Genomic DNA, 27,507 nt, shown 5'->3' with positions numbered 1-27,507 from the left:
TAATTGGAAACGTGGTTTACACGAAGACATAGTTTGGAACATGGTTTTCCACAAACTAATACATAGTTTGAACCATGGTGGACACAAATATAAAATATTGCAAAGAAACTAAACCTAACTAGGCCGTGCATCGAAGGTTTCCTGTGTTCGCTGCTAAGAAAGAACACTCGAGAGCACACCAGATCACCTAAGCCGGAAAATCCAGCGGGAGGATGGTGCCCTTGTTGGTTCTACCGATGAGGCGAACAGTGCGAAACCTCCGTGCACATATTCGCTGCGAAGAAACAACACTCGGTCGTCCTCCTCGTCGGTGCTGTCGTCGTGGGAGTCCCTGTCGACGTGGTAGTCCCGGAGGCAGCGCCTCTCGTCGAAGACCTTGATGCTCATGTCCCCGTTGCCGAAGTAGGAGAACACGAGGATGAAGCCGGCTTCGAGGCTGTGGTGGCGCGCGAACTTCTCCCGGCCGATGTTGAGGTACATCTTGCCGCGCGCGTCGTAGATCGCCTTGACGATCCACCGGCGGTAGCCGCACGAATGCTCCCGCGGATGCATCGTGCGCGGGCGTACGCCGCCGACGTACTCGGCGAAGGAGTCCGGCAGCCTCCGGATGCCGCGCGGGTCGCCCTTGAGGACGTGGACGAACTCGAACAGGACGTCCGGCTCCACGTCCATCTCCGACGATGAAGACGACGGCGTGAGAGGCGACGGCGAGCGTTCAGCTATGCCGCGGCCACGACCACGACCACGACCACGGCCGCGGCCGCGAGGTCGGCCTCCGCCTCTACCAGACATAGCGTCGAGTCTTGTTGAGAGATGGTGGCGGCTAGGGTTTGGGAGAGAGGCGCTAGGGTTTGTGTGTGAGAGGGACGATGAGAGGCGCCCTTTTTATAGGCCGGAGGGAGGCGGAGGAGCGGTGGCGCTCATTAACGCCGGCACGCGAGCTAGGCGCGACGGGACGCGTCGCTGCGCCCTCGCGGGAAGCTGCACCGTCGCTGCGCGCCGATAACTTCCGTCGCGAGGTAGGCGACGGTTAGGTTTAAATTAGTTGTGCCGGCGACGGGTCGGCCCCGCCGCTCCCCGCCTCGCTTTTCGTTGTGTCCGGCGTCCCCGGTGCGTCCCCGTGGGACGGGGACGGGCTCGGGCGCCGGACACCGTATAGGGGCGCGCCGGACAAAAAAGAGCTTTGGGGGACGCGGCTGGAACACATTTTCTGTCCGGCGCGCCCCAAATCCCTTTGGGGGACGCTTTGGGGGACGCGGCTGGAGATGCTCTTATCCCCACATCTGGAACCCCTCGCTCCTGGGAAGTCATCAAGGGGCCGGAGGGAGACTATGCTGGGTGTCCATACGCCGTCTTTCTCAGCCATTATTATACACGCCGAAGCAACACGTCACTGTTGATCAAGCAAAACATCTTAAGCCAGCACTCTCATCTTGCTGCCCTACGCACACAAGATAGAACCACATCAGTCTCCGTCGTTTGGGTTTCCAGGACACAGCGAGCTCTCCGTGTCTCCACCCACCATGACGGGTAGAGCCGGTAGCGGCAGGGCGTGCGCCGTGGCAAGCTCGTCTTGCCTATGTCATTTAGGGATTAGCTTTTCTCCTCGCGCGGAGGCGGTCGTGCTCGGCGCGACGCTGACGCGCCAACCGACGGTAGGCCAGCGCGTGATCGCCGCCCACCAGAACCCGGCGCCCGTCCGAACCGTGCCATCATCGGCGACGGAGGACCACCACCGATCCCCATCGGTCGACCGCCACTAATAGAGCGTTGCGACACGGCACTCCGATGTCCGACGGCAGCGTATATCATGGGTTCCACAAAGGCGCCACCATTTTGTCTCTCTCTCTCTATATATATATCTAGGTAGCCTTCTTTTTTCTACTGCTACCAAGAGGAGAAACGAACCGTGGTTCGCCGGAGCGGCAAGCGTGAAATGTGGTATGGCTTTTGGCGACGAAATGCAGATGTTCGGCGCTGCTTGCCCGATCCGTAGAAAAGCCAAAACATCTGATGAGGTGAGACTGTTTGAGCAATTGATAGGTGTCCGTTTCTTTCCCTCGACGAAAAGAGTAAAGGACTGTTCCAGTACCAAGGATATCACGGGCAAACTGTGAAACCGACATTACCAACAGTTTCGAAAGAAACATTTCGAGTATAAGAGCATCTCCAGTCGCGTCACTAACCGTCCCCAGCCGCGCGGATCGGCGTTTGGGGGCGTGTTTCGTTCGTCTGCAGCGTTTGGGGACGTCGCTTCCCAGCCGCGTCCCCAAACATCGCCCCCAAAAATTAAAAATAATTTTTTTAACACATAAACCATTTATATCAAATGTAGCATATGAAAAAAATGTTTTCGAGGATTGTTTTCAAATTAAATTACAACAAACAATAAAACAAGTAATCAAATATAATAAAAAGGGCTAGATGATACATCAAGGTGCCACGGTATTTCCTTTGATCCTCCACAAATGCTCAACGAGATCAGCTTGAAGTTGCTCATGCACATTGCTGTCACGGATCTCTGCGTGCATGACCACAAAATCAGCAAAATCTGCGAGCACCTCATGATCAACCTCCGCAAGAGGGCCCTGACACTCATAGGGACCATAATGTGTCCTGGCATGATTCTTGCGGTCATCCTCGGTGATCATGTTGTGCATGATCACACAAGCTTGCATCACCTCCCACATTTGGTCGTGAGACCAGCTTAGAGCAAGGTACCGGACAATGGCAAATTGTGCTTGAAGCACACCAAATGCCCGCTCGACATCCTTCCTGCAAGCCTCTCGTCGTGTAGCAAAGTGAGAATTCTTCAGACTGATGGATTCGAGATTGTTTTGACAAAAGTGGCCCATTTTGGATATATACCATCGGCTAGATAATAGCCTTTGGTATATTGGTGGCCATTGATCTCATAGTTGCATGGTGGAGCATGCCCTTCCACTAGTCTGCTGAACACCGGAGACCGCTGCAACACGTTGATGTCATTGTGTGATCCCGCCATGCCAAAGAAAGAATGCCAAATCCACGGGTCATAATCTGCCACGGCTTCAAGCACCACACTGCAATATCCATGACGCCCTTTGTATATACCTTGCCAAGCAAACGGGCAGTTCTTCCATGCCCGAGTGCATGCAATCGATGCTTCCAAGCATTCCAGGAAATCCTCTGGCAGCATTTTGTGCCATGATCCTTGCAGTCTCTTCCTCGGTTGGCCCTCTCAAGTAGTATTTGCCAAACTTTCCCACCACAGCTCGGCAAAACTTGTACATGCACTCAATGGCGTAGACTCACTCATTCGAAGGTAGTCGTCCCGTGTATCGGCAGGTGCTCCGTATGCAAGCATCCTCATGGCGGCGGTGCACTTCGAATGGATGAGAACCCGAGAACGCCTACAGCGTCGACCTTGAGCTTGAAGTAGGGGTCGAACTCTCGAACGCCGTGGAGGATATTCATGAACAGGCCCTTGCTCATCCTGTACCGGCGCCGAAAATTGTCGGCATGTGTTGCCCCGTCGGCGAAGTAGTCGTTGTGCAGCATGGCATGCCCCTCCATCCTCTGTCGGGGCTTCGACTTCCTTCTTCCCGGCCTTGATCCTCCGCGGCGCGGCCTCTTCCTCTTCTCCGCCTCGGCGTCAAGCATGTCCTGGAGGGACGCGATGATCAGCAAATGCTCCCGCAGGTCGTCGTCGAACGCTTGCTCGTCCTCCAGACAGCGGGGCAACCATCTCATCGTCGTCGTCCATGGCTAAAGCAAAATCAATGGTTAAAATTGCGCCGAGGCGGACGACGCAACAAACAGCGACCAATCGCGCCTACCGGCAAGTCGTCGAGCACCTTACGTGCGCGGAGGTGGGGCGGATTTGACGGCGCGTTCGGGAGGCGCCGGCGACGCGGCGGCGGCGGCACGACCGGCGGGAGCCCCGGCCGCGACAACGGTGTCGACTCGCAGCACATATCGACGCCCAAACGGCCGGGAAATCCGGCGGCGGCGGTGGGGTGGGAGGCGCGGGAAGGAAGGAGCGACGAGAAAAGAGGCGCGAACCAACGGTTTATGCAAATAGTCGCCGACATGTGGGAGCCCGCCTCGCTTTTCGTTGTGTCCGACGTCCCCGGTGCGTCCCCTGTGGGACGGGGACGGGCTCGGGGCGCCGGAAACGTATCGGGGCGCGCCGGACAAAAAAGGGCTTTGGGGGACGCGGCTGGAACGCTATTTTTGTCCGGCGCGCCCCAAATCGCTTTGGGGGACGGTTTGGGGGACGCGACTGGAGATGCTCTAACTGTCGTCAAGCAAAAGGGTCCGCGCAAAACAAAAAAGAAATGTCAGAGCAACTCTAGCAGATCCCCATAATCCGAACCCGGAAAACTCGGTCAGGGGTGCTCGATAAAAGATACTGTACCTAGTACCCACGTTGAGTGTCAGAAAAAAATACCGGAAATGATACTAACTTTTTTTTAAAAAAAACCACGCGCTAAAAAAATAAAAGAAACACAGTTCATTACTTACAAGCTTATCATAGACATATTGACCTAACCCTAACCCTACTATGGATGGACCCAAACCTAGGTAGATTGGCTGGAAAACCTACTGGGTGATGTCTGCGACTCATCGGCGAACCTACCTGTGATCGTCAGAGCGGCGATGCGGCGGATGCACGAAGCCGTGCATCCTGTTGAAGTTTTCGAGGCACACCCTACGGTAGTCGTGCTCCTCCCTCGCCTCCTCGACGTGGCATTACGTCCCGGCGATTCAATCTTGCTACATCCCTTAACTCCACGAAGACCTGCGGCGCATCTCGGCATCGACTAAGCGCCTAGAACACCACATTCTCGGTGAGCTCCTTGTCGGGGTCACACCATGCCCTTGGGTTGCTCCGAGACAAGGCGTTGCGGGCATGCACCTGCTACGAACGCCATGGCTCCTCGACCATCCGGGGTTCTACAAGTTATCCTGGATAAATGTTTTCGGGTCGGGCTGTTATGCAACATCTATTCAGGCCACTAAAAAAGTAGAGACTGGAAAATGGCTGAAGTTCTCCGCTTCTCTCCTGTTTTCCTAGATGTGCTAGAGTTGATTTTTTTTGGCGAAACACTATATAGACGTACATGCTCACGGATATGTACATACACGCACTCCTATGAACACACGCATCACACCCTACCCATATGAGCATATTTCAGAGACTGAGTCTAAAAACTAATTCGGCGGATCTTAAGATTTACGAAATTACCACTGGCGTCTTGATGTCGACGGAAATGTCGCCTTCCACCGAAAAAAGGTTCCGTATTTTTATGAAACACTAGAGTTTGAAACATAGGGTTTAAACTCTGGTGAGATGAACCACTAGTTGTTTGTCTGCTAGAGTTGATCTAGGATGTTAGGTGTACCGTCAAGAACTATCTCTACTATATAAAAAGGAGGAACTGGTTCTGTTTCCTCCGGTCCAAGGTTTCGTCCTACATATTTTTCATCTGACCATTTTACCCTCCCACCGCAACATCAAACAATGCATCAGCGTGCCATAAATGTTGTCCACCATCACCGTCCATAATTCATGGGATTACACTTTTTTTGACGACCAATCAGGCAACAAAAATTACAGGAAATTCCATCAAAAAGGTATTTCTTTCCATCACTCCGTCCCACGCGGGATTTTCGTCCATAACTCACGCAGAATATTTATAGCACTACACTTTTTTGACGACCAATCAGGCAACAAAAATTACAGTAAATTCCATAAAAAAGGTTTTTCTTTCCATCACTCCCTCCCACGCGGGATTTTCGTCCATAACTCACGCAGAATATTTATAGCACTACACTTTTTTGAGGATCAATCAGGCAACACGAATTACAGGAAATTCCATAAGAAAGGTTTTTCTTTCCATCACTCCCTCCCACGCGGGATTTTTGTCCATAACTCACGCAGGATATTTATAGCACACGCAAATGAAACCGGATGAAAACCGCCCACGCTAAAGAAATCATACAGAATCAGTGTTTCGTGAATCCCCAATCCCACGACCATGGTCCCCAGTCGTATTCCGCCTTCCTCCTGCCACTCCATCGATCTACCCCGCCTCATTGCCTAGCAACACCAGCACCAATCGGGCAATCGCTGGTGACGCAGCTCAACCCCAAAACCGTCGGGGTCCAGGAGGGGGCCAAGGCGAATGCGGAGCGGTGCGCCATCTCGCGGTGCTCGATCAGCGGCTCAACATCACGTCGCAGGCCTTGGAGAGGATGCATCACTTATCGCCGGAAGAAGATGACCCAGACCTGGTGGATTCATACCTGCGTGAGGCGAGGCGAGCCTGTGGATCATACCTTCGTGGGCTAATCTGGGTTTGCAATCAGACTTAGTTCGCTTGCACTAAATAAGTTTTCTTGTTGATGAGTGTTTTAGCTTCTTGCACTGAATCAAATTTCCAGGAAGGTGTTATGTACTAAATATAGTCTTCATGTGGGTAGGGTTTGGGTAGGTTTGTGAAATCCTGATGGAAGCAACGCAGCCATGGTTTCTATTCCACAATAACAGGGAATAGCATCAGGAGGAAAGGGGTGTACTTATGGGATATTCACTTTGACTCATAGGAGCATTTGCTCCCATTATGTGAATCAACATTTTGAAGTGTCAAACAATTCTAAAATAAAATTTTACATGTACATCTACATATTTTATGTTTGTACATAAGTTTTCAAAAAAAACTAAAAACATTTGTGGCTCCTGTAAAAAAGACAAATTTTGATGCTATAACATAACTACGTACATGACATTTTATTGTCTTTTTTGTACACGCCACATAAAATGTTGTTTCTTCACTAAAACTTGTGCACTAACATAGAATGTCATGATGTACACCAAAAAAATTATGTCAGAATTTTTTGTCATTTTTAAAATTATTTTTTAATTATTTTGTATAATGGGAGCATTTGCTCCTATGAGCCAAAACGCCTCCTCCTGTACTTATTGACTTATTGTGGAGAAGAAACATCACTACACCAGCCATGCAAACAGAACGAGCTGACTTGGAGGTTACAGATATGAATGCTAGGTAAGAAGAAAAAGCAAATTGTTGTGTGGCGATAAGTTAGAAGCACCGGCATGATCTGCTCCATTTAATCAGGTGGAGCAACTTCTTACATGAACTTCAAATCACCGGGTAGAGTTACAGTTAAATCCATGGGATCTGCACTCCTGTAGAACTTGTTTTGTCTTTCAAACTGAACTTACATTTCACTCTTTTGGGCAGTGCAGGGCTGCACGCAATGTTGCACAATGCGCATGCCCGCCTTGTAGTACGAAATTGCCAATATGACGACTCTAAGTGTGATGGCAATGAGGAGAATCATAATTCAATGAATTATATAACAGGTACCTTCTTTTGTATTGCTTAGTTAGACACTGAATTCCAGTTCTCTTTATCTCCAAAACATGCATTGTTTGGGTGAAATCAAGACCGAGACACTTAAAATACCATACAAAATTATCCATCTTATTCATAAAATGTGAGAATAAGATTCTTTGCATTATTTCAGAGACTTCTATGGCATTTTTTGTCATGTTATTTCTCCTGAGTTGCCATGCTGGTTTGTTTATACCACTAAAACGTACCAAGAGATGTTCAAGAAAATTCTAGGTTCAGGTGCTTGGTGACTTGGTCGTTGGTTTATGTACCTGGGAAGTTGTCATCTTCTTGAAGTAGAGATAAAAGTGCATCTAATTCTAAGTTTGTTTGAATTGTCAAAGGGATGAGGTGTTACATGTCTGCAGCGCTATATCTGTTTAGTGTTAAATAATTGGGTAATGGTTACCATCAGTTTTAGAAATATATATTCTTTGATTGATCCCGATATCAGAAATGAATATGAGTGAGGAGTGTTAGATGAACTGAAGCATTAGCCGTTCACTGATTTAGCATTCGTGTACTGATGTACGACGTAATCTAGATTGCTAATTCATATTACAGATAATTTTATAGTAACCAAATTACTTCTAACATCATCTGATTGTAATGTATGTTTCTCTGCCAGCCACTCAGTACTGTTTTCTTGTAAATATGGACAAAGATTAATGTTGATGGAATTTAAGTGAATATTCCGTGAGTTCGTACATGCTCATAAATGACTATCACGCATGCATTCTTGGAGACTAGAACCAGTTAAAATATGTGTAAATCTGTTCATGAATGCTGGCACTATCACTATAATGAATTTCATGGTATTATTATTTTTTGCTATGAAAAATGGTAAACTACTCCTTGCATGAATCGTTGTCTCGCGGAGTGGGGTAATGTGGCAATGGTGGCGGAGTGGGGTGCGGGTGCCGATTGCTGCTTGAATAAAATGGTAAACCATATTTTAGGTTTTGCTTCCGAATTGGCCAAATAAAATGAATCAATAATCACTAGAATCTCTGTTTGATAAATTTCTACGCAATATGTATAGCTGGCATGCAAAATCTATGCTTGTTATCTTTTCAAATGATATAGAGTTGAAATTGATCACATGTTTACTACTTAGCCGCTGACTTTCGGGGGAAGGTTGCGAAGATATGCATTGTTTATCTTGTTGAAATTGATCACAGGAATCTGTATCTCTAATTTCTTTTGTTTTTCATAAGTATTACAAACTATATATGTGCATTGGGAAATAAAATTTGAGGACCCGTGGCAACGCACGGGCATTTTAACTAGTAGCAATACAGAAATGCAGTGAGACGATTTACTAGGCTTTAGCTTTACACAAAGGAGATCACCAGTTCAACACCACCTTTCAGAAACGGAGATCGGAGAAGAAGAATATATACCGCGGAAGAATAATTGGATGATGATCGCAAGGCACGCAACAGTAGATTTGTGAAGTGCAAGGAGCCAACGTCAACATGACAGCACGTAAGCAGGCGATTAATTGGGACACGGGGAAAAGGCAGAAATGCCCGTCGGTTGGGCCGTCACGGTCACGCAAATCACACCCAAAGCCTGGCCCGGCGGGGGGAGAAACCGACGCGTGTGGCCGGCGCGGAGCGGGACCCCGGCCACCTCGCCGTCGCTGACCGGGACGACGGTGAGCCAAGGTACGATTCCAAGGAACAATTGACACGAAATGTTCCTTGTAGGACATTGCTCGGCGAAAACATATGTAAATGGTTCGACGCACGTATCCGGAGGTCGACAAGCAGATGCTTAGTGCGAGCTGGCAAGGAAAGTGACGATGATCATCATCAAAATAAAAGGTTCTTTTAAAGCCTAGGAGAAAAAGAATGAAATGAAATGAAATCCTTGAAGAAGAAGAGCATAAAAATGATGATGATTTGCAAAAGAATAAAGCGGCGAGGAGTGGCCTTGAGGGCCCGCCTGGAAAAGGAAAGGAGAGAGATGGTCTTGGGCGGTAGCTCACAAGTCCCGTACGTGTTGCTCGCTGCAACCCGAGGGCCTCCACGTTCGCCGTCAGTCCTCCCTCCCTACTCGTGAGCTTAACCGAAACGCTCCCTATAATTAACTAGTCAATCTATCCTCAGATCGAAAGTGCGAACCTCGAAAATGGTTGTTGGTGTCAGCTAGTGCACGGGCCACAAAGAGAGGATTCCAAGTTACTCATGTCTCCGAGCGACTTTGACATGATCCAAGGGAAAGAACCGGTCCATCCATGGACTCGTCGTAGTACTACTGTTGTGCGATCATGCAGCATTTAGGTTTGTTGCATTGGACGACTCTTCAGGGAGTCGGATGTGTAGATTGATTGCCACCATTTTCATTTCGCCAGAGTAGTAAAGGAGAAGCCACCAAACAGCAGAGAGTGAGATATTGCCATTTAAGGGGAAGACGAACAACAAATGCTGCAAAGCCTGTGTCCCTCTGTGCTCTTATTTATTTATCATGGCCATGATCATGAGGCTGCAACTCTGTCCAGCAGTAGCATGATATACACAAATGGATGGAGTGTTTCTTTCTTTTTGTTTCTAGTAACAACAAAACAAACGATCAAAAATACTGTATGTGAAGCAACAACAACAGCAGCAGATCACTAGAACACGAACAACCTAGCAGCAGGAGGCACAAAACATTGAATTGAACAGCATGAAGAGAGAAGAGGAGGAGAAAAAATTATATGAGTAGGTTTCTGAACATGTAACGGGGGGAGGTGGCCAAGAATCAGTGCTCAGGATTTTATACGGGAGGAAGAAGAAGGTCGTCGTCGAAAGAAGGAAAAGAATCTTTCTGTAGTCGTAGTTGTAGTTTACCGGGACGGCTCAACGGCGTCGGGGCCGTAGAGGTCGAAGGGCGCCCAGAGGGCGTCGAGCGGGCACGGCCGTCCGGCGCCGAGGCGCGCCCATGGCTTGCCGGAGCCGGACCAATGCAGCAGGCTGACGGGGCCCGGGTGGAGGTCGCGGCAGCTGCCGTGGACGTTGTCGCCGCCGAGGCCGTGCTGGTTCCAGCGGTGCGCGATGGGCGCCACGTGGCCCGCGAAGACCAGCAGGAACGGCGGCAGCGAGCCCAGCTCGTAGATGCGGCCCTCCGGGGAAGACGAGCGCTGCGTCTCCATCCAGCGCTCGATGCGCCGGGTGTAGCCGGCGCGCCGCCAGCGGGCGAGGTCCAGCAGCATGACGCCCGTGTTGAAGTAGCAGGGGCGGCGGCCCGCGAAGGTGGCCGCGAGGCGGTCGTCGGCCCAGAACCGTGCCGTGAAGTACTTGGTGAAGTTGGCGTGGCAGTACTCTGGCGCGCCGACGGTGCGGCCGGCCAGGTCGGTGCGCCAGAGCTTGGCGACGTCGTCGACGAGGACGAGGTCGGAGTCGAGGTAGACGACGCGGCGCACGCAGGGGTCGAGCAGGTCGGCCAGGTAGTTGCGGGCGTAGTTGAGCGGCTCCTCCAGCGCCTGGCGCACGGAGGAGGAGATGAGCCCCCGCACGCGCGCCGGGTCGAAGTAGTAGACCTTGAAGCGGAGCTGCGGGAAGACGGCGCGGACCAGGTCGCCCAGGCTCGGGTCCGACACCAGGAAGTGGAAGAAGACGGTGTCCGGGCAGACCGCGTGCTGCACCACGGAGTGGACCGCCGCGACGGAGCCCCGCAGGTAGCCCTCGTCCAGGGTGATGGCGATGTGGACGAGGGAGGGGTCGCAGACGTTATCGGTGGTGGTGGTGGCGCAGTCGGCGGCATTGCGGAAGGAGGGCGCGCGGCGGAAGGGGAGGCCCCTGGCGCCGCCGGCGGCGATCTGGCCCGGGAAGCGGACGTGGCTGTCGAAGTGCGACGACCGGATGGCCTCGGCCGGCGGGAAGGACTGTAGAGATGGCGAGAGGACCACCATCAGCATGGCCGCGGAGAAGAACCCCGACGCGCGCGCCGCCCACAGCATCGCGCTGCTGCTCCCCCGCCCGCCGCGCGCCTGCCGGTTCTTGCCCCTGGCGCCGGGCCGGCCGCGGATGCTGGGGCTCGACGACCACCCGAGGACGCCGTGCAGGCGCGGCAGCGTGGGCAGGAACAAGAAAAAGGGAAGAGTCACCACGGATAGCTCGCCCCCTCCGCCTCGTCGTCGTCGTCAATTGGATCGGCTGGTGGTTTGTTGGCTGGCGGATCGGCGCGTGGAGTGGGGGAGAAGCGAGCTCGCGGGAGGGGAGGGCATCCAAGAGGGAGAGAGGTGGGGTTGAGAGAGAAGCCACCAACCCACCGCGGCGACAGGCGATTCCCCTTCCCCGCCTGCGACTGCTCGGCTTTTTTTCTGCTGCAGCGGCGGGCGGGCGGTGGCGTGGTGGTGGTGGCGGCGGCTTATTGTATCTGCCGCTCCGGTTTTATTATTTTTGCTCTCCCCCTCTGATTTTGGGGATTCGGGGGTTTATCTCTCTCGCCGAGTCGCCCTGCCCTCTTTTCCTCCCGGCTTTCACAGGCCGGAGCGCCCCTCGCCCCCCTCGGTGGGAAAGCAGAGCTGGCCTGCCTCACTCACCAGTCATCACTTCGTTAAGTTTTTTACCTTGGCCCCGCTCGTTTCGCGATTCAGTTCTCTTCCTGAAAATCGGAACAAGATCTTCAGTTTGGCGCGACATTTCTGCCATGTTTTGCAGTTTTGGTACTGTAATGTAACTCTTATCTGAAACATTTCAGACGTACCCACATCACATAGGCAAACGTGTTAATTATATGGATCCAATTATTTCTCCATGTATCTACTGCTTAATAAACACGAAAATTTGGAGAGAAAAAAAAAATACCCGCTTGGCATACTGACACCGGCCTTTGACAAGGTGCAGTTTCCAGAGGTATTTTCAGCCTTATCTCTGAAATATCAATAAGCATGAATATTATAAAATAATGCCATACAAAGCTAGATTATGTTCCAAAATATTAGAAGCAATAGTCGACGCATTCGCAAATTTGTCACTCAAAATTAACAAATACACTCAACTTAACCATAGTAGATTATCTGAACATGAATTGTTATCATGAGTACTTCAACTTTCTGATACTAGCGGCACTATTGGGTACTACCTCCGTTTTGAAAAGTAAGTTTTTTTTAGAAAGCTAATTTAGCTTTCTAAAAAAATAGGATCATTTCAGAGTGGATGTAATAGGAACAGATGAAAACTTGAATGGACACATAAGTACAACAATGTTTACTAACAGAGCAACAAAATTACCGAATTCCAAAACGCTTTCTACTGAGAGGAACGGAAATAATAAGGTTACAACAACAAGACACAAAAAAAAAGCCTATCATTCCGCGTCCTCTCATACTGAAACGTAAAATGTTCTTTACTCGAAACATGAAATGTGACTTCACCAGATTCTCTCCACATTGAATGATGTCACTGCAAAAATCCTACAAATAAATTGGCCCGTGATGCATATTCGGCATTTGTTTGATGCTAGGAAGTGATGATATTTACACGTCTTACTTGAATAATGAAGTTTTAAAATACTCGCTCATGAAGTCCACAAAAGTAGTTCCTCGCTCATACTAACAACACAATGCAGTCAACTTCGACCGTGCGCGACCCCACATCTCTATCCTTCTCGACAGGGTTCAAGCCAAGGCATGTATGTAGCCAGGGTGGGAGCGGCAAGGCTTGCGGCGATCCCTAGGCCATAGGTTTTGTTGAGTTATAAATTCGGGTGTTGCCCCTTCGTAGGTTTGTACAAAACCATTTCTCTTCTATATATGCATCAAGAGAAAACTTTTGCATTTTCTCGAGAAAAAACTTAGTGCTAGTCCACGACTCCGAACATCAATGATTACTTGTGAACAATTCGTTGCATAAAATCTATAACACATCAGTAATACCAACAATTCAAATGAAAATATATCCATCTCACAAATTATTGAGAAAATCTAACAACTGCAAAAAATTGAGAGGCAAATTGACTTCAACATAGATACTTGCTCTATTCATACCACGAGATCGAGTAGAGTGAGAGCTGCCAGAGGTTGTTGGAGAAATCAACTACTGCCCAAATAATAGGTTCATGTCTAGCCTCATGTTTTCTCTGTTTCTATTCTTTCCATTCCTGTAAAAAAGGCATATTTATTTTGTACAAATCAAACCATCTAAAATTTGATCATGATTTTAGAACATAGTATCAATCTATACAATACAAATATCTTTAACTTTCTCTTTTATCTATCTAATATGTATTACTATATCATGATATAGATTTTGAGGTTACCTTTACAATGTCAAACTATCTAAAGCTTGACATGATTTTAGAATATAGTAGCAACATGTAAAATGTTAAAATATCTTTCGTGGTATTCATGGTTTGAAGAATATCATTAGATACATCATGAAATATATTTTAAAATTTCCTTTTGTTTATGTCTCAAGGTTCTTTGCGGCTCGGGACGCCAAACGAATTTCTTCAGCTCTTGTTTCAACCTTATGCTAGTGAACAATATGAGGCCAATGATCATGGTATGTGGGGTTAGCAAGATCTTCCCATGCTTCTAGGATTATTCTTGTCTATATCAGCGGAGTTACGGATGAGAACAATGAAATTCATCCTGGTCACGATGTTGCTGATGATATTGTTCACTACGGGTGCACTCTTTACACCTGTTCTTAAGGGAAAGTCTTGACGTACGCAACAAATACCAAATATAGTTTGTGTGAGACTATGAGTTTGTTATACGCATGCAACCATGTGTTTCCACTATATTTCAGAAATCATATACGCTGGACCATCGGGTCTCAACTATGGTTGTGAAAACTAGAAGGAATACAAATAATTATACGGACCTCTTCATCTTCGTCCATGCGATAGATCTTCTTTGTACAATTAGTGCGACGGTAACCTCCGGATTTCGCTCTGCACTTGTTATGTGAATGTGTGACAACAAAAGGGCCGAATAGGTCATGTCAAAGTAAAAAAGATTATATGAGGACTACTAAGAAGTTACATTTTATATTAAACCATTACACTTTTTAGACTCTATTTGTCGCAATCCATAGTACTAACAATTATAACTTTATATTACTCATGTTAACCACAATGATGTTGCTAAAAGTTTCATCATATTTTGCCGCCAATATTTCTAAGGTACTAGAATTAAGCAACACCACAAACATTTTCTATGTCACATAATACACTTCTAATTTCACTTATCTCAACTCTCTCAAGTACCAATCCTTGATCTCATCCTCTTTGAAGAACCTAAACTTTTCTAATGTCTTCTTATAAGTGATCACAAGCATACACATTTATTTGGACAAGAACTGAAGGTCACAGTCACTAAAATGAAATAACTTACATAAAAGCAATGCAATTATATGTGAACAAACCTCTCATAGATATTTTTGTATATTCTAGAACTCTTTAAATTAGTACATTCACAACTAGGCACACTATTAACTTGCGCCGAAAGTAGACAAACATGCACTCGAGAAACACCTTTCATTTTTTGAGCTCTATGTTTAGTACACATACAAATATTATCGCAACCAATCTAACTAAGTTTCAATATTTGATTAATCAATACATGTGATATATATAATTTGGTGCAATTACATTTTTCACCATTGATTCTAAGAGTGTATTATATACATTATATCATATCATGCTGAATGAAGCATATTCCAACTAACACTCGATTCAAGTTTTAGTTAACATATGTCTATTTCCACATCCTTATTTTTTTGCGAAAATTTCACCAATGTATTAATAATCATCAACAATAGTACAAAGAGACCCAAAAGTAACAAAAAATATAAATATGTCATTGGACCACCTAGTGACGACTACAGACACTAGTGCGAGCCGAAGGCGCGCCGCCGTCCTCGCCCCTCATCACCGGAGCCAGGCAAAGCTTGTCGTAGTAGAGCTTGTTGTAGTGATAGACATGAAGTCGTCGTGCTAAGGCCTCAAAGGACCAACGCACCAAAGGAGCAACGCCGCCAAAGATGAAAACCGTAAATCGGAAGATACCGACCTGACACCACACCAGCGAACATGAAAATCAACCGAATCCCAGGGGATCCGTTGGACACACAACTCCACGCACCCTCCGTCGGAGCTAGACGCACCACCGTAGCGAGGATAGAGCAGGGAGGATCTTATTATGACTTTAGAAAGTAGCCGCCGCCTCACCATTCCAAAGAAGACACTGAAAATAAACTAAACGAAGAACGGAAACCTTCCTACCGGCGAGAGGCCGCGATTCTCCATGCATCCAATGCCCCAAGACCACCGAAAACGGAGCAAACCAACATTGTCGCCGGCGAGAGGAACGGAACCCTATATGGGTTTCACGATCGCCTCTGGTGTCTTCTTTCCTTTGTACCGGTTCAACTCCGGTTTATCCAAAAGAAAATTGCGAACATAAATTTTTTATTAAGCTGCACGAGTGGCCTCTTGTAGACAAACAGCTGAAACATCATCATGCCAACTTGCCAGGTCAGGTTACTCAAACGGCGAAAACACATAGCTAACCGAACAACTCATGGTCTTTCATATACTCCGTACCACAAAATCCTTCGCCTCACGCTCACTTTTCCCTCACGTTAGGGTTTATCTTTCTCTCGCGGGCGACGCCGGCGTTGAGCTTCCCCTCGACCCTGTACCCCCTTCCTCCTCCGACGGACACCTCTCGGCCCTGTTGGGAGCGGTGCTGCATCGCCCCTGACGCCGGGATCCACTGTTGGCGGTTCGGAAGGGCTCTAGGGCTTGGGGTTTTGGAGATCGTCGGGGTCTCCATAATGGATCAAGCGAATCCACCCTCCAGCAAGGAGGGCGGGAAGATTGAGGCGCTGATGAAGCGCCTGGGCATCAAGGAAGATGAGATCGACGATGTTGTGTTCGAAGAAGGGCAGCAGCCGCCGGAAGCTACCAGGTGGATGGCGAACGCCAGAGTCCTCACTGATGGGGAAATATTCTACGTTTTGGCTGTACAAGAACCTCCGATCCGCATGGGATCTAGCACAGGACATGAAACCAAGGGCGCTACAGAATAATCTGCATACTTTCAAATTTTCTTGTCTTGGTGATTGGGAAAAGGTGACGCAGGGAGGACCATGGAGTTTTAGAGGTAATCCGATCTTAATGGAACCCTATGATGGGCTTACTAAACCATCTACGTTTGAACTATACTTCTTTGATATTTGGATCCAAATACATGATTTGCCTGTTGGATATGAACATATGATCAAGTCTCTGGCCTCTAAAGTGGGGAAGTACATAGATGCGGAAGGTATATCAAATGAATATGAAGGCAATTTTTATCGAGTAAGGGTTAAATTAGATGTCAGAAAGCCTCTAAAGATTGTTGTATCAGTTATCAGAGAGGGTAGAAGGGACTTCTTTCTTGTGAAATATGAAAATATGCCAAATTGGTGCCAGGAATGTGGTTATTTGGGCCATGAATATAAGGGTCACGGTGATGGTATTCATCCTCCTGATGACTTAATCTTCAAAGACCTTAGGGCTACTTGGCAGATGAGAACAGGAAGCAATTCTGGACGTGGTAGAAGAGGAGGAAGATCGGGCAGATCAGGTCTCTCAAATCGTGGTACTAGACGTTTCTCTGATCATTGGGCTACAAATGAAAATGGTAAGGAGTCAGATATGGATGAAGATGATCCTGACCTAGGAAAAAAGAGAGGAGCAGGAGATGGCAGAGTGGACATATTGGCTGGTAATACTAACACTGTTAATGAGGGTACTCTGATGATCACTGATGGCGCTACAAATGTAGGAGCTCTTGCTGCTCAATTTGAGCCTGGGGCTCCTCCCAGCCCGATACCTGTAAGGGACACAAAGAGGACGAAAAAAACTAACAAGGGAGATTCAAATGTAAATTCTGAATTGGCGGGCTCCATGGAGGGGCGCCGCCAGGATCAATGAGAATCCTAGGAGAGAACTGTCGGGGCTTGGGGAATGAACCGGCAGTTCGTGCGCTTCTGGACATCCAGAGGCGATGCAACCCTGATGTGTTGTTCTTGTCGGAGACGCACTTAGATACTTATCCGGCTGAGTGTTTAAAAAGGAGATTAAAGATGGACTTAATGATTGTTAATCCGAGTGATGGCCGAAGTGGTGGTGTTCTGCTTCTATGGAAAAGGGAGATAACAGCTCAACAAATTTTTTCAGCCCCTAAGTACATTGATGTTCGTATCATTGAGAGTCCACATAAAATATGGAGACTGACTGGTATTTATGGTGAGCCCAAATGGGAGGATAAACACTTGACCTGGGACAACATTAGAGAACTCCACGCGCAACACAATCTCCCGCGGGCGATTATAGGTGACTTCAACGAGATTTTGTTTAATCATGAGAAGGAAGGAGGTAATCCCAGACCACACAGTTATATGCAAGCTTTCAGAGACGTTTTATCTGATTGTGGTTTAATTGATCTTGGTTTTATGGGGGAACCGTTCACTTGGAAAAGGGGCAGAATGAGACAGTGATTGGATAGAGTTGTTGCTAATAGTGCATGGACTGCTATGCACCCAGGCTCTGTGGTGCAACATATGGAATATGCAAAATCTGACCACCGCCCCATCCTGCTTGATACAGATTATCAAATTATGCCTAATGCACAAAGTTCTACTCTGCGCTTTGAGGCGAGATGGCTCCATGAGAAGAATGTTAGAGAGATATTAGAGCAAGCATGGGTGAGTGCAAATGAGGCAGTACCTAATGGGGGTGTTCTGGACAAATTAGAGCACATGCATAAATCCATTCACAATTGGGACAGATGTGTTTTAAAACAGCCTAAGAAAAGAATCCGCAATGCCCAAGTTAAGTTTGATAGAGCTATGAATGGGACTCCGAATGATGAAAATGAAAAGATTGCTAAGGAGATGTCGGAACTTGTGGAAATCTTGCTAGAACAGGAAGAGATGCACTGGTTTCAGCGGTCTAGGGCTAACTGGTTATTACAAGGTGATAGAAACACTACTTTTTTTTCATCGATATGCTACTGCCCGACGGAAGAAGAATTTTGTTAAGCGGCTAAAGGATGTTAATAACGAATGGGTTGAAGGTACGGAGATGCTCAAACCATTGATTTTCGATTATTTCTCTAATCTATTTACCTCTGAGGTTCAGGTGATTGATCCGGCTGTGTTGGATATTATTCAACCCAAAGTAACTGATACGTCTCCGACGTATCGATAATTTCTTATGTTCCATGCCACATTATTGATGATATCTACATGTTTTATGCATACTTTATGTCATATTTATGCGTTTTCCGGAACTAACCTATTGACGAGATGCCGAAAGGCCGCTTCGTTGTTCTACGCTGTTTTTGGTTTCAGAAATCCTAGTAAGGAAATATTTTCAGAATTGGACGAAATCAACGCCCAGTGTTCTATTTTTCCACGAAGCTTCCAGAAGTCCGAAGAGGAAACAAAGTGGGGCCACGAGGTGGGGACACAGTAGGGCGGCGCGGCCCAAGCCCTGGCCGCGCCGGCCTAGTGTGTGGTCCCACCAGGACTCCACCGACCTTGCCCTTCCGCCTACTTAAAGTCTCCGTCGCGAAAACCCTATCAAGTTCGACGAAACCAGAGAAAACCTTCCAGAGTCGCCGGCATCGCGAAGCCAAGATCTGGGGGACAGGAGTCTCTGTTCCGGCACGCCGCCGGGACGGGGAAGTGCCCCCGGAAGGCTTCTCCATCGACACCACCGCCATCTTCATCAACGCTGCTGTCTCCCATGAGGAGGGAGTAGTTCTCCATCGAGGCTCGGGGCTGTACCGGTAGCTATGTGGTTAATCTCTCTCCTATGTGCTTCAATACAATAATCTCATGAGCTGTCTTACATGATTGAGATTCATATGATGATGCTTGTAATCTAGATGTCATTGTGCTAGTCAAGTGGATTTTACTTATGTGATCTCCGGAGACTCCTTGTCCCACGTGTGTAAAGGTGACAAGTGTGTGCACCGTGTGGGTCTCTTAGGCTATATTTCACAGAATACTTATTCACCGTTATGAATGGCATAGTGAAGTGCTTATTTATATCCCTTTATGATTGCAATGTGTTTTGTATCACAATTTATCTATGTGCTACTCTAGTGATGTTATTAAAGTAGTTTATTCCTCCTCGCACGGTTTAATGGTGACGGTGTGTGCATCGTGTAGTACTTGGCGTAGGCTATGATTGTGATCTCTTGTAGATTATGAAGTTAACTATTGCTATGATAGTATTGATGTGATCTATGCCTCCTTTCGTAGTGTGAAGGTGACGAGTGTGCATGCTATGTTAGTAATTGGTTTGGTTATGTTGATCTGTCATGCACTCTAAGGTTATTTAAATATGAACATCGAATATTGTGGAGCTTGTTAACTCCGGCATTGAGGGTTCGTGTAATCCTACACGATTAGTGGTGTTCATCATCCAACAAGAGAGTGTAGAGTCTAGCATTTATCTATTTATTCTGTTATGTGATCAATGTTGAGAGTGTCCTCTAGTGAAAGTATGATCCCTAGGCCTTGTTCCTAAATACTGCTATCGCTGCTTGTTTACTGTTTTACTGCATCTCTACTGTCCGCAATATTACCACCATCAACTACACGCCAGCAAGCACTTTTCTGGTGCCGTTGCTACTGCTTATATTTATTCATACCACCTGTATTTCACTATCTCTTCGCCGAACTAGTGCACCTATTAGGTGTGTTGGGGACACAAGAGACTTCTTGCTTTGTGGTTGCAGGGTTGCATGAGAGGGATATCTTTGACCTCTTCCTCCCCGAGTTCGATAAACCTTGGGTGATACACTTAAGGGAAACTTGCTGCTGTTCTACAAACCTCTGCTCTCGGAGGCCCAACACTCGTCTACAAGAATAGAAGCACCCGTAGACATCAAGCACTTTTCCGGCGCCGTTGCCGGGAGGAAAGGTAAAAGGCACTCATACTCCGGTCCCGGTAAAGTAATTTTACTGTTGCCGTTGTGTGTGTGCTCGAAGCTATTTCCTTTAGATCCTGCAATTGCATCTTTTTGTTTCTTGTTTACACTAGTTTGGCATAATGGACAACAATGAGCTTCTTATTCTATTTCCTGATTTAAGACATGGATGGTTTGATGCGAAAATTAAAAAACCCATGGAACATATTAGTATGAACACTTTGAATACCATTGTTGCTAATGATATAGAAAGTTCTAAGCTTGGGGAAGCTGGTTCTGATGAGCATGATCTTTTTAATCCCCCAAGCATTGAGGAGAAAATTTACTTTGATGATACTTTGCCTCCTATTTATGATGATTATAACGATAGTAGTATTTTAGTACCGCCTGTTATGGAGGATAAATTTGATTATTATTACAATATGCCTCTTATATTTGATGATGAGAATAATAATGATAGCTACTTTGTTGAATTTGCTCCCACTATTACCAATAAAATTGACTATGCTTATGTGGAGAGTAACAATTTTATGCATGAGACTCATGATAAGAATGATTTATGTGATAGTTATATTGTTGAGTTTGCTCATGATGCTACCGGATATTATTATGAGAGAGGAAAATATGGTTGTAGAAATTTTCATGTTACTAAAACACCTCTCTATATGCTGAAATTTTTGAAGTTACACTTGTTTTATCTTTCTATACTTGTTGCATCATGATTCATGAATTTGTTTATTTACAAGATTCCTATGCATAGGAAGCATGTTAGGCTTAAATTTGTTTTGAATTTGCCTCTTGATGCTCTCTTTTGCTTCAACTCTTATTTCTTGCGAGTGCATCATTAAAACTGCTGAGCTCATCTTAATGGCTATAAAGAAAGAACTTCTTGGGAGATAACCCATGTGTTTATTTTGTTACAGTACTTTTATTTTGTATTTGAGTCTTGGAAGTTGTTACTACTGTAGCAACCTCTCCTTATCTTATTTTATTGCATTTGTTGTGCCAAGTAAAGTCTTTGATAGTAAGGTTCATACTAGATTTGGTCTCTCGCGTAGAAACAGCATTTCTTGCTGTCACGAATCTGGGCCTAATTCTCTGTAGGTAACTCAGAAAATTATGCCAATTTACGTGAGTGATCCTCAGATATGTACGCAACTTTCATTCAATTTGAGCATTTTCATCTGAGCAAGTCTGGTGCCTCAGTAAAATTCGTCTTTACGGACTATTCTGTTTTGACAGATTCTGCCTTTTATTTCGCATTGCTTCTTTTGCTATGTTGGATGGATTTCTTTGTTCCATTAACTTCCAGTAGCTTTGGGCAATGTCCAGAAGTGTTAAGAATGATTGTGTCACCTCTGAATATGTGAATTTTTGATTATGCACTAACCCTCTAATGAGTTTGTTTCGAGTTTGGTGTGGAGGAAGTTTTCAAGGGTCAAGAGAGGAGGATGATATACTATGATCAAGAAGAGTGAAAAGTCTAAGCTTGGGGATGCCCCGGTGGTTCATCCCTGCATATTTCAAGAAGACTCAAGCATCTAAGCTTGGGGATGCCCAAGGCATCCCCTTCTTCATCGACAAATTATCAGGTTCCTTCTCTTGAAACTATATTTTTATTCGGCCACATCTTATGTACTTTACTTGGAGCGTCTGTGTGCTTTTTTTTTGTTTTTGTTTGAATAAATGCTTGTGTGGGAGAGAGACACGCTCCGCTGGTTCATATGAACACATGTGTTCTTAGCTTTTATTTTTCATGACGAAGGTTGAAACTGCTTCGTTAATTGTTATATGGTTGGAAACGGAAAATGCTACATGTAGTAACTGGTAGAATGTCTTGAATAATTTGATACTTGGCAATTGCTGTGCTCATGTTTAATCTCTTGCATCATATACCTTGCACCTATTAGTGAAGAAATACATAGAGCTTGCTAAAATTTGGTTTGCATGATTGGTCTCTCTAAGGTCTAGATATTTTCTAGTAAGGGTTTGAACAACAAGGAAGACGGTGTAGAGTCTTATAATGCTTGCAATATGTCTTTTTATGTGAGTTTTGTCTGTACCGGTTCATACTTGTGTTTGCTCTAAACAACCTTGCTAGCCTAAACCTTGTATCGAGAGGGAATACTTCTCATGCATCCAAAATCCTTGAGCCAACCACTATGCCATTTGTGTCCACCATACCTACCTACTACATGGTATTTCTCCGCCATTCCAAAGTAAATTGCTTGAGTGCTACCTTTAAATTTGTATCCTCTACCTTTACAATATATAGCTCATGGGACAAATAGCCTAAAAACTATTGTGGTATTGAATATGTACGTATGCACTTTATTTCTTATTAAGTTGCTTGTTGTGCGATAACCATGTTCCTGGGGACGCCATCAACTCTCTTTGTTGAATATCATGTGAGTTGCTATGCATGTCCGTCTTGTCTGAAGTAAGGGAGATTTACCACTTATTTAATGGTTAGAGCATGCATAATGTTAGAGAAGAACATTGGGCCGCTAACTAAAGCCATGATTCATGGTGGAAGTTTCAGTTTTGGACAAATATCCTCAATCTCATATGAGAACATTAATTGTTGCTAAATGCTTATGCATTAAAGAGGAGTCCATTATCTGTTGTCTATGTTGTCCCGGTATGGATGTCTAAGTTGAGAATAATCAAAAGCGAGAAATCCAATGCGAGCTTTCTCCTTAGACCTTTGTACAGGTGATAACCCACAAGTATAGGGTCGCGGCAGTCTTCGAGGGAAGTAAAACCCAAATTTATTGATTCGACACAAGGGGAGGTAAAGAATACTTATAAGCCTTAACAACTGAGTTGTCAATTCAGCTGCACCTGGAAAAGCACTAGTAACAGGGGTGATGTGAAAGTAGCAGATGATATGAGAGCAGAGTAGTAACAGTAATACGACAGCGAGTAATAGTAACACGAGAGCAATGGCACCAGAAGATAGTTGATACTACTTCCAATGACATGTAGAACGAGTATATAATGATGAAAGATGGACCGGGGTTCCCAGCTATCTAAACTAGTGGCAACTCTCCAATAACAAGTGTTGGGTGAACAAATTACAGTCGGGCAATTGATAGGATTGAAATAGCATTAAGACGGAATATCAAGATCATTAATCATGTAGGAATGTTTTCCATATATAGTCATACGTGCTCGCAATGAGAAACTTGTACAACATCTTTTGTCCTACCAGCCTGGTGGCAGCCGGGCCTCTAGGAATCTACTCGGAAATTAAGGTACTCCTTTTAATAGAGCACCGGAGCAAAGCATTAACACTCCGTGAAAACATGTGATCCTCATATCTAAGCCTTTCCCTCCAGCTTGTCCCAATTTCGTCACTTTGGGGCCTTTGGTTCCGGACATAGACATGTGCATACAACTTGTAGATACAATCTAAGCAATAAGTATAGAGCTTAAATCTAAGATCATGCCACTCGGGCCCTAGTGACAAGCATTAAACACAACAAGATTGCAGCAACAATAACTTCATAAACTTTGTAGATAGACAATCATAACGTAACAATCCATCGGATCCCGACAAACACAACACCGATTACATCAGATGAATCTCAATCATGTAAGGCAGCTCATGAGATCATTGTATTGAAGTACATGGGGGAGAGAATACCAACTAGCTACAGCTAGAACCCGTAGTCCATGGGGGAACTACTCACGGAGCATGATGGAGGCGATGGCGTCGATGGAGATGGCTTCCAGGGGCACTTCCCCATCCCGGCAGGGTGCCGGAACAGAGACTTCTGTCCCCGAAACGGAGTTTCGCGATGGTGGCGGCGCCCCGGAGTCTTTCCGGAGTTTCGTCAATTGGTACTGCGTTTTTAGGTCGAAAGGGCTTAAATAGGCGAAGAGACGGCGCGGAGGGGCGACAGGGGTGGCCCCACACCAGGCCGGCGCGGCCAGGGTGTAGGCCGCGCGGCCCACCTGTGTGGTGGCCCCCTGGCTCTCCTCCGACTCTCCTTCGGTGTTCTGGATGCTTCCGGGAAAAATAGGATGTTTGGCGTTGATTTCGTCCAATTCCGAGAATATTGCCCGAACAGCCTTTCTGGAACCAAAAACAACATAAAACAGGAACTGGCACTGTGGCATCTTGTTAATAGGTTAGTTCCGTAAAACGCATAAAAACATTATAAAGTGCAAGCAAAACATGTAAGTATTGTCATAAAACAAGCATGGAACATCAGAAATTATAGGTACGTTGGAGACGTATCAGGCATCCCCAAGCTTAGTTCCTGCTCGTCCTCGAGTAGGTAAACGATAAAAAGAATAATTTATGTAGTGACATGCTACTTACATAACCTCGATCATACTATTACAAAGCACATGAGATGAATGAAATGACTCAAGGCAATAATCTATAGTTGCTAACAAATAGATAACATATAGCAAAACTTTTCATGAAGAGTACTTTCAAGACAAGCATCAAAAGCCTTGCACAAGAGTTAACTCATAAAGCAATAGATTCAAAGTAAAGGCATCGAAGCAACACAGAGGAAGATTTAAGTTTCAGCAATTGCTTTCAACTTTCAACATGTATATCTCATGGATAATGGCCAACATAAAGTAATATAATGAATGCAAATAAGCAAATATGTAAGAATCAATGCACAGTTGACACAAGTGTTTGCTTCTAAGATGGAAGGAAATAGGTAAACTGACTCAACATAAAGTAAAAGAAAGGCCCTTCGCAGAGGGAAGCAGGGATTAAATCATATGCTAGAGCTTTTTAAGTTTTCAAATCATATGGAGAGCATAAAAGTATAGTTTTGAGAGGTGTTTGTTGTTGTCAACGAATGGTAGTGGGCACTCTAACTACCTCATCAAACAGACTTTCAAAGAGCGGCTCCCATGAAGGACGTTATCTCTACCAGCAAGGTAGATCATCCCTCTTCTCTTTTGTTTACACATGTACTTTAGTTTTAGTTTTATGGTTGACACTCCTCCCAACCTTTTGCTTACACAAGCCATGACTAACCGAATCCTCAGGTGCCTTCCAACATTCACATACCATGAAGGAGTGTCTATTTGCAAAATTAAGTTGCTTATCGATGAATCGAGCAAAACATGTGAAGAGAATTATTAATGAAAGTTAATTAATTGGGGCTGGGAACCCCGTTGCCGACTCTTTTTGCAAAATTATTGGATAAGCGGATGAAGCCACTAGTCCATTGGTGAAAGCTGCCCAACAAGATTGAAAGATAAAACACCACATACTTCCTCATGAGCTATAAAACATTGACACAAATAAGAAGTAATAAAGTTTTAAATTATTTAAAGGTAGCACATGAAGTATTTACTTGGAATGGCAGGAAATACCACATAGTAGGTAGATATGGTGGACACAAATGGCATAGGTTTTGGCTCAAGGTTTTGGATGCACGAGAAGCATTCCCTCTCGAGTACAAGGCTTTGGGCTAGCAAGGTTGTTTGAAGCAAACACAAGTATGAACCGGTACAACAAAACTTACATAAGAACATATTGCAAGCATTATAATACTCTACTACTGTCTTCCTTGTTGCTCAAACACTTTTACCGGAAAATATCTAGACCTTAAGAGAGACCAATCATGCAAACCAATTTCAACAAGCTCTACGAGTAGTTCTCCACTAATAGGTTTAAACTACATGAAAAAACTTAATCATGATCTACTTGAGAGCTCAAAACAATTGCCAAGTGTCAAATTATTCAAGACAATATGAGGCATTTTCTGTTTCCAACCAAATAACCATAAGTGATATAGCTTCCAACTTTTATCATTGAACATTAAAAGTAAAACGAAGAACAAGTGTTCATATGAAAAAGCGGAGCGTGTCTCTCTCCCAAACAAGGATTGCTAGGATCCGATCTTATTCAAACAAAAACAAAAATAAAAGCACATAGACGCTCCAAGTAAAGCACATATGATGTGACCGAATAAAAATATAGTTTCAATAGAAGAAACCCGATAAGTTGATGAAGAAGGGGATGCCTTGGGTATCCCCAAGCTTAAACGCTTGAGTCTTCTTGAAATATGCAGGGATGAACCACGGGGGCATCCCCAAGCTTAGACTTTTCACTCTTCTTGATCATATATCATCCTCCTCTCTTGATCCTTGAAAACTTCCTTCACACCAAACTTCTCATAAACTTCATTAGAGGGGTTAGTACTCAAAAAACTTGAATTCACATTGATCCTGTAGTGATACATTGCAAGAACTCAATAAAACATTAGCTACAACTCTCCACGCGTAGAAATCCTTGCTTAAAGTCCGCAAGAGACAATGCAAAAAACAGAGACAGAATCTGCCAAAACAGAACAGCCAGTAAAGACGAATTTAAAAGAGGTACTTCCGTTGCTCAAATCAGAAAACTCAAACTAATGAAAGTTGCGTACATATCTGAGGAACACGCACGTAAATTGGCATAATTTTCTGAGTTACCTACAGAGAAAACAGCCCAGATTCGTGACAGATAGAAATCTGTTTCTGCGCAGAAATCCAAATCTAGTATCAACCTTCGATTAGAGGCTTCACTTGGCACAACATTGCAATAAAATAAAGATAAGGAGAGGTTGCTACAGTAGTAACAACTTCCAAGACACAACAAAACAGTAGCAAAATAAACACATGGGTTATCTCCCAAGAAGTTCTTTCTTTATAGCCATTAAGATGGGCTCAGCAGTTTTTAATGATGCACTCGCAAGAAATAAGAGTTGAAGCAAAAGAGAGAATCAAGAATCAAATTCAAAACACATTTAAGTCTAACCCTCTTCCTATGCATAGGAATCTTGTACACAAATAAATTCATGAAGAACAAAGTGGCAAGCATAAGAAGATAAAACAAGAGTAACTTCAAAATTTTAAGCATATAGAGAGGTGTTTTAGTGCCATGCAAATTTCTACAACCATATTTTCCTCTCTCATAATAATTTTCAGTAGCTTCATGAACAAACTCAACAACATAACTATCACATACACCATGCTTTTCATGTGTCGTTGCCTAATCGACGGTACCTCGGAGGAGGGATCCTCACGAGGGGGAGAAGAAGTAGGGGCCATAGGGCGGAGTGCACACGGGACGGTGGTACGCGAGTTACCCAGCTTCGGAACACCTGCACGATGACGGGGCCTACTGCTGCTTGTCCGGAATTATCGGGCGCT

General features: G+C 45.3%; 1 protein-coding gene and 1 non-coding gene across 2 annotated transcripts; one reads left to right on the top strand and one right to left on the bottom strand.

Annotated features, from left to right (window-relative positions):
- Positions 1-8,034: 8,034 nt before the first annotated feature.
- LOC124705001 lies at positions 8,035-8,138 on the top strand. The gene has a single exon (XR_007003852.1). It is a non-coding gene; the product is annotated as a small nucleolar RNA snoR103 (small nucleolar RNA).
- A 1,910-nt stretch (positions 8,139-10,048) lies between these two features.
- On the bottom strand, positions 10,049-11,349 carry LOC124698104 (probable galacturonosyltransferase-like 7). Its single transcript, XM_047230624.1, has one exon. It carries the CDS (start codon positions 11,347-11,349, stop codon positions 10,237-10,239), a length of 1,113 nt encoding a protein of 370 aa, XP_047086580.1. The 3' UTR covers positions 10,049-10,236.
- Positions 11,350-27,507: the final 16,158 nt, after the last annotated feature.

This window comes from Lolium rigidum, chromosome 3 (assembly GCF_022539505.1).
Source record: "Lolium rigidum isolate FL_2022 chromosome 3, APGP_CSIRO_Lrig_0.1, whole genome shotgun sequence".
In the NCBI taxonomy this organism is placed as follows: Eukaryota; Viridiplantae; Streptophyta; class Magnoliopsida; order Poales; family Poaceae; genus Lolium; species Lolium rigidum.
The sequence above is the reverse complement of the archived record's forward strand: the minus strand, read 5'-3'. Positions and strand labels throughout refer to the sequence as shown.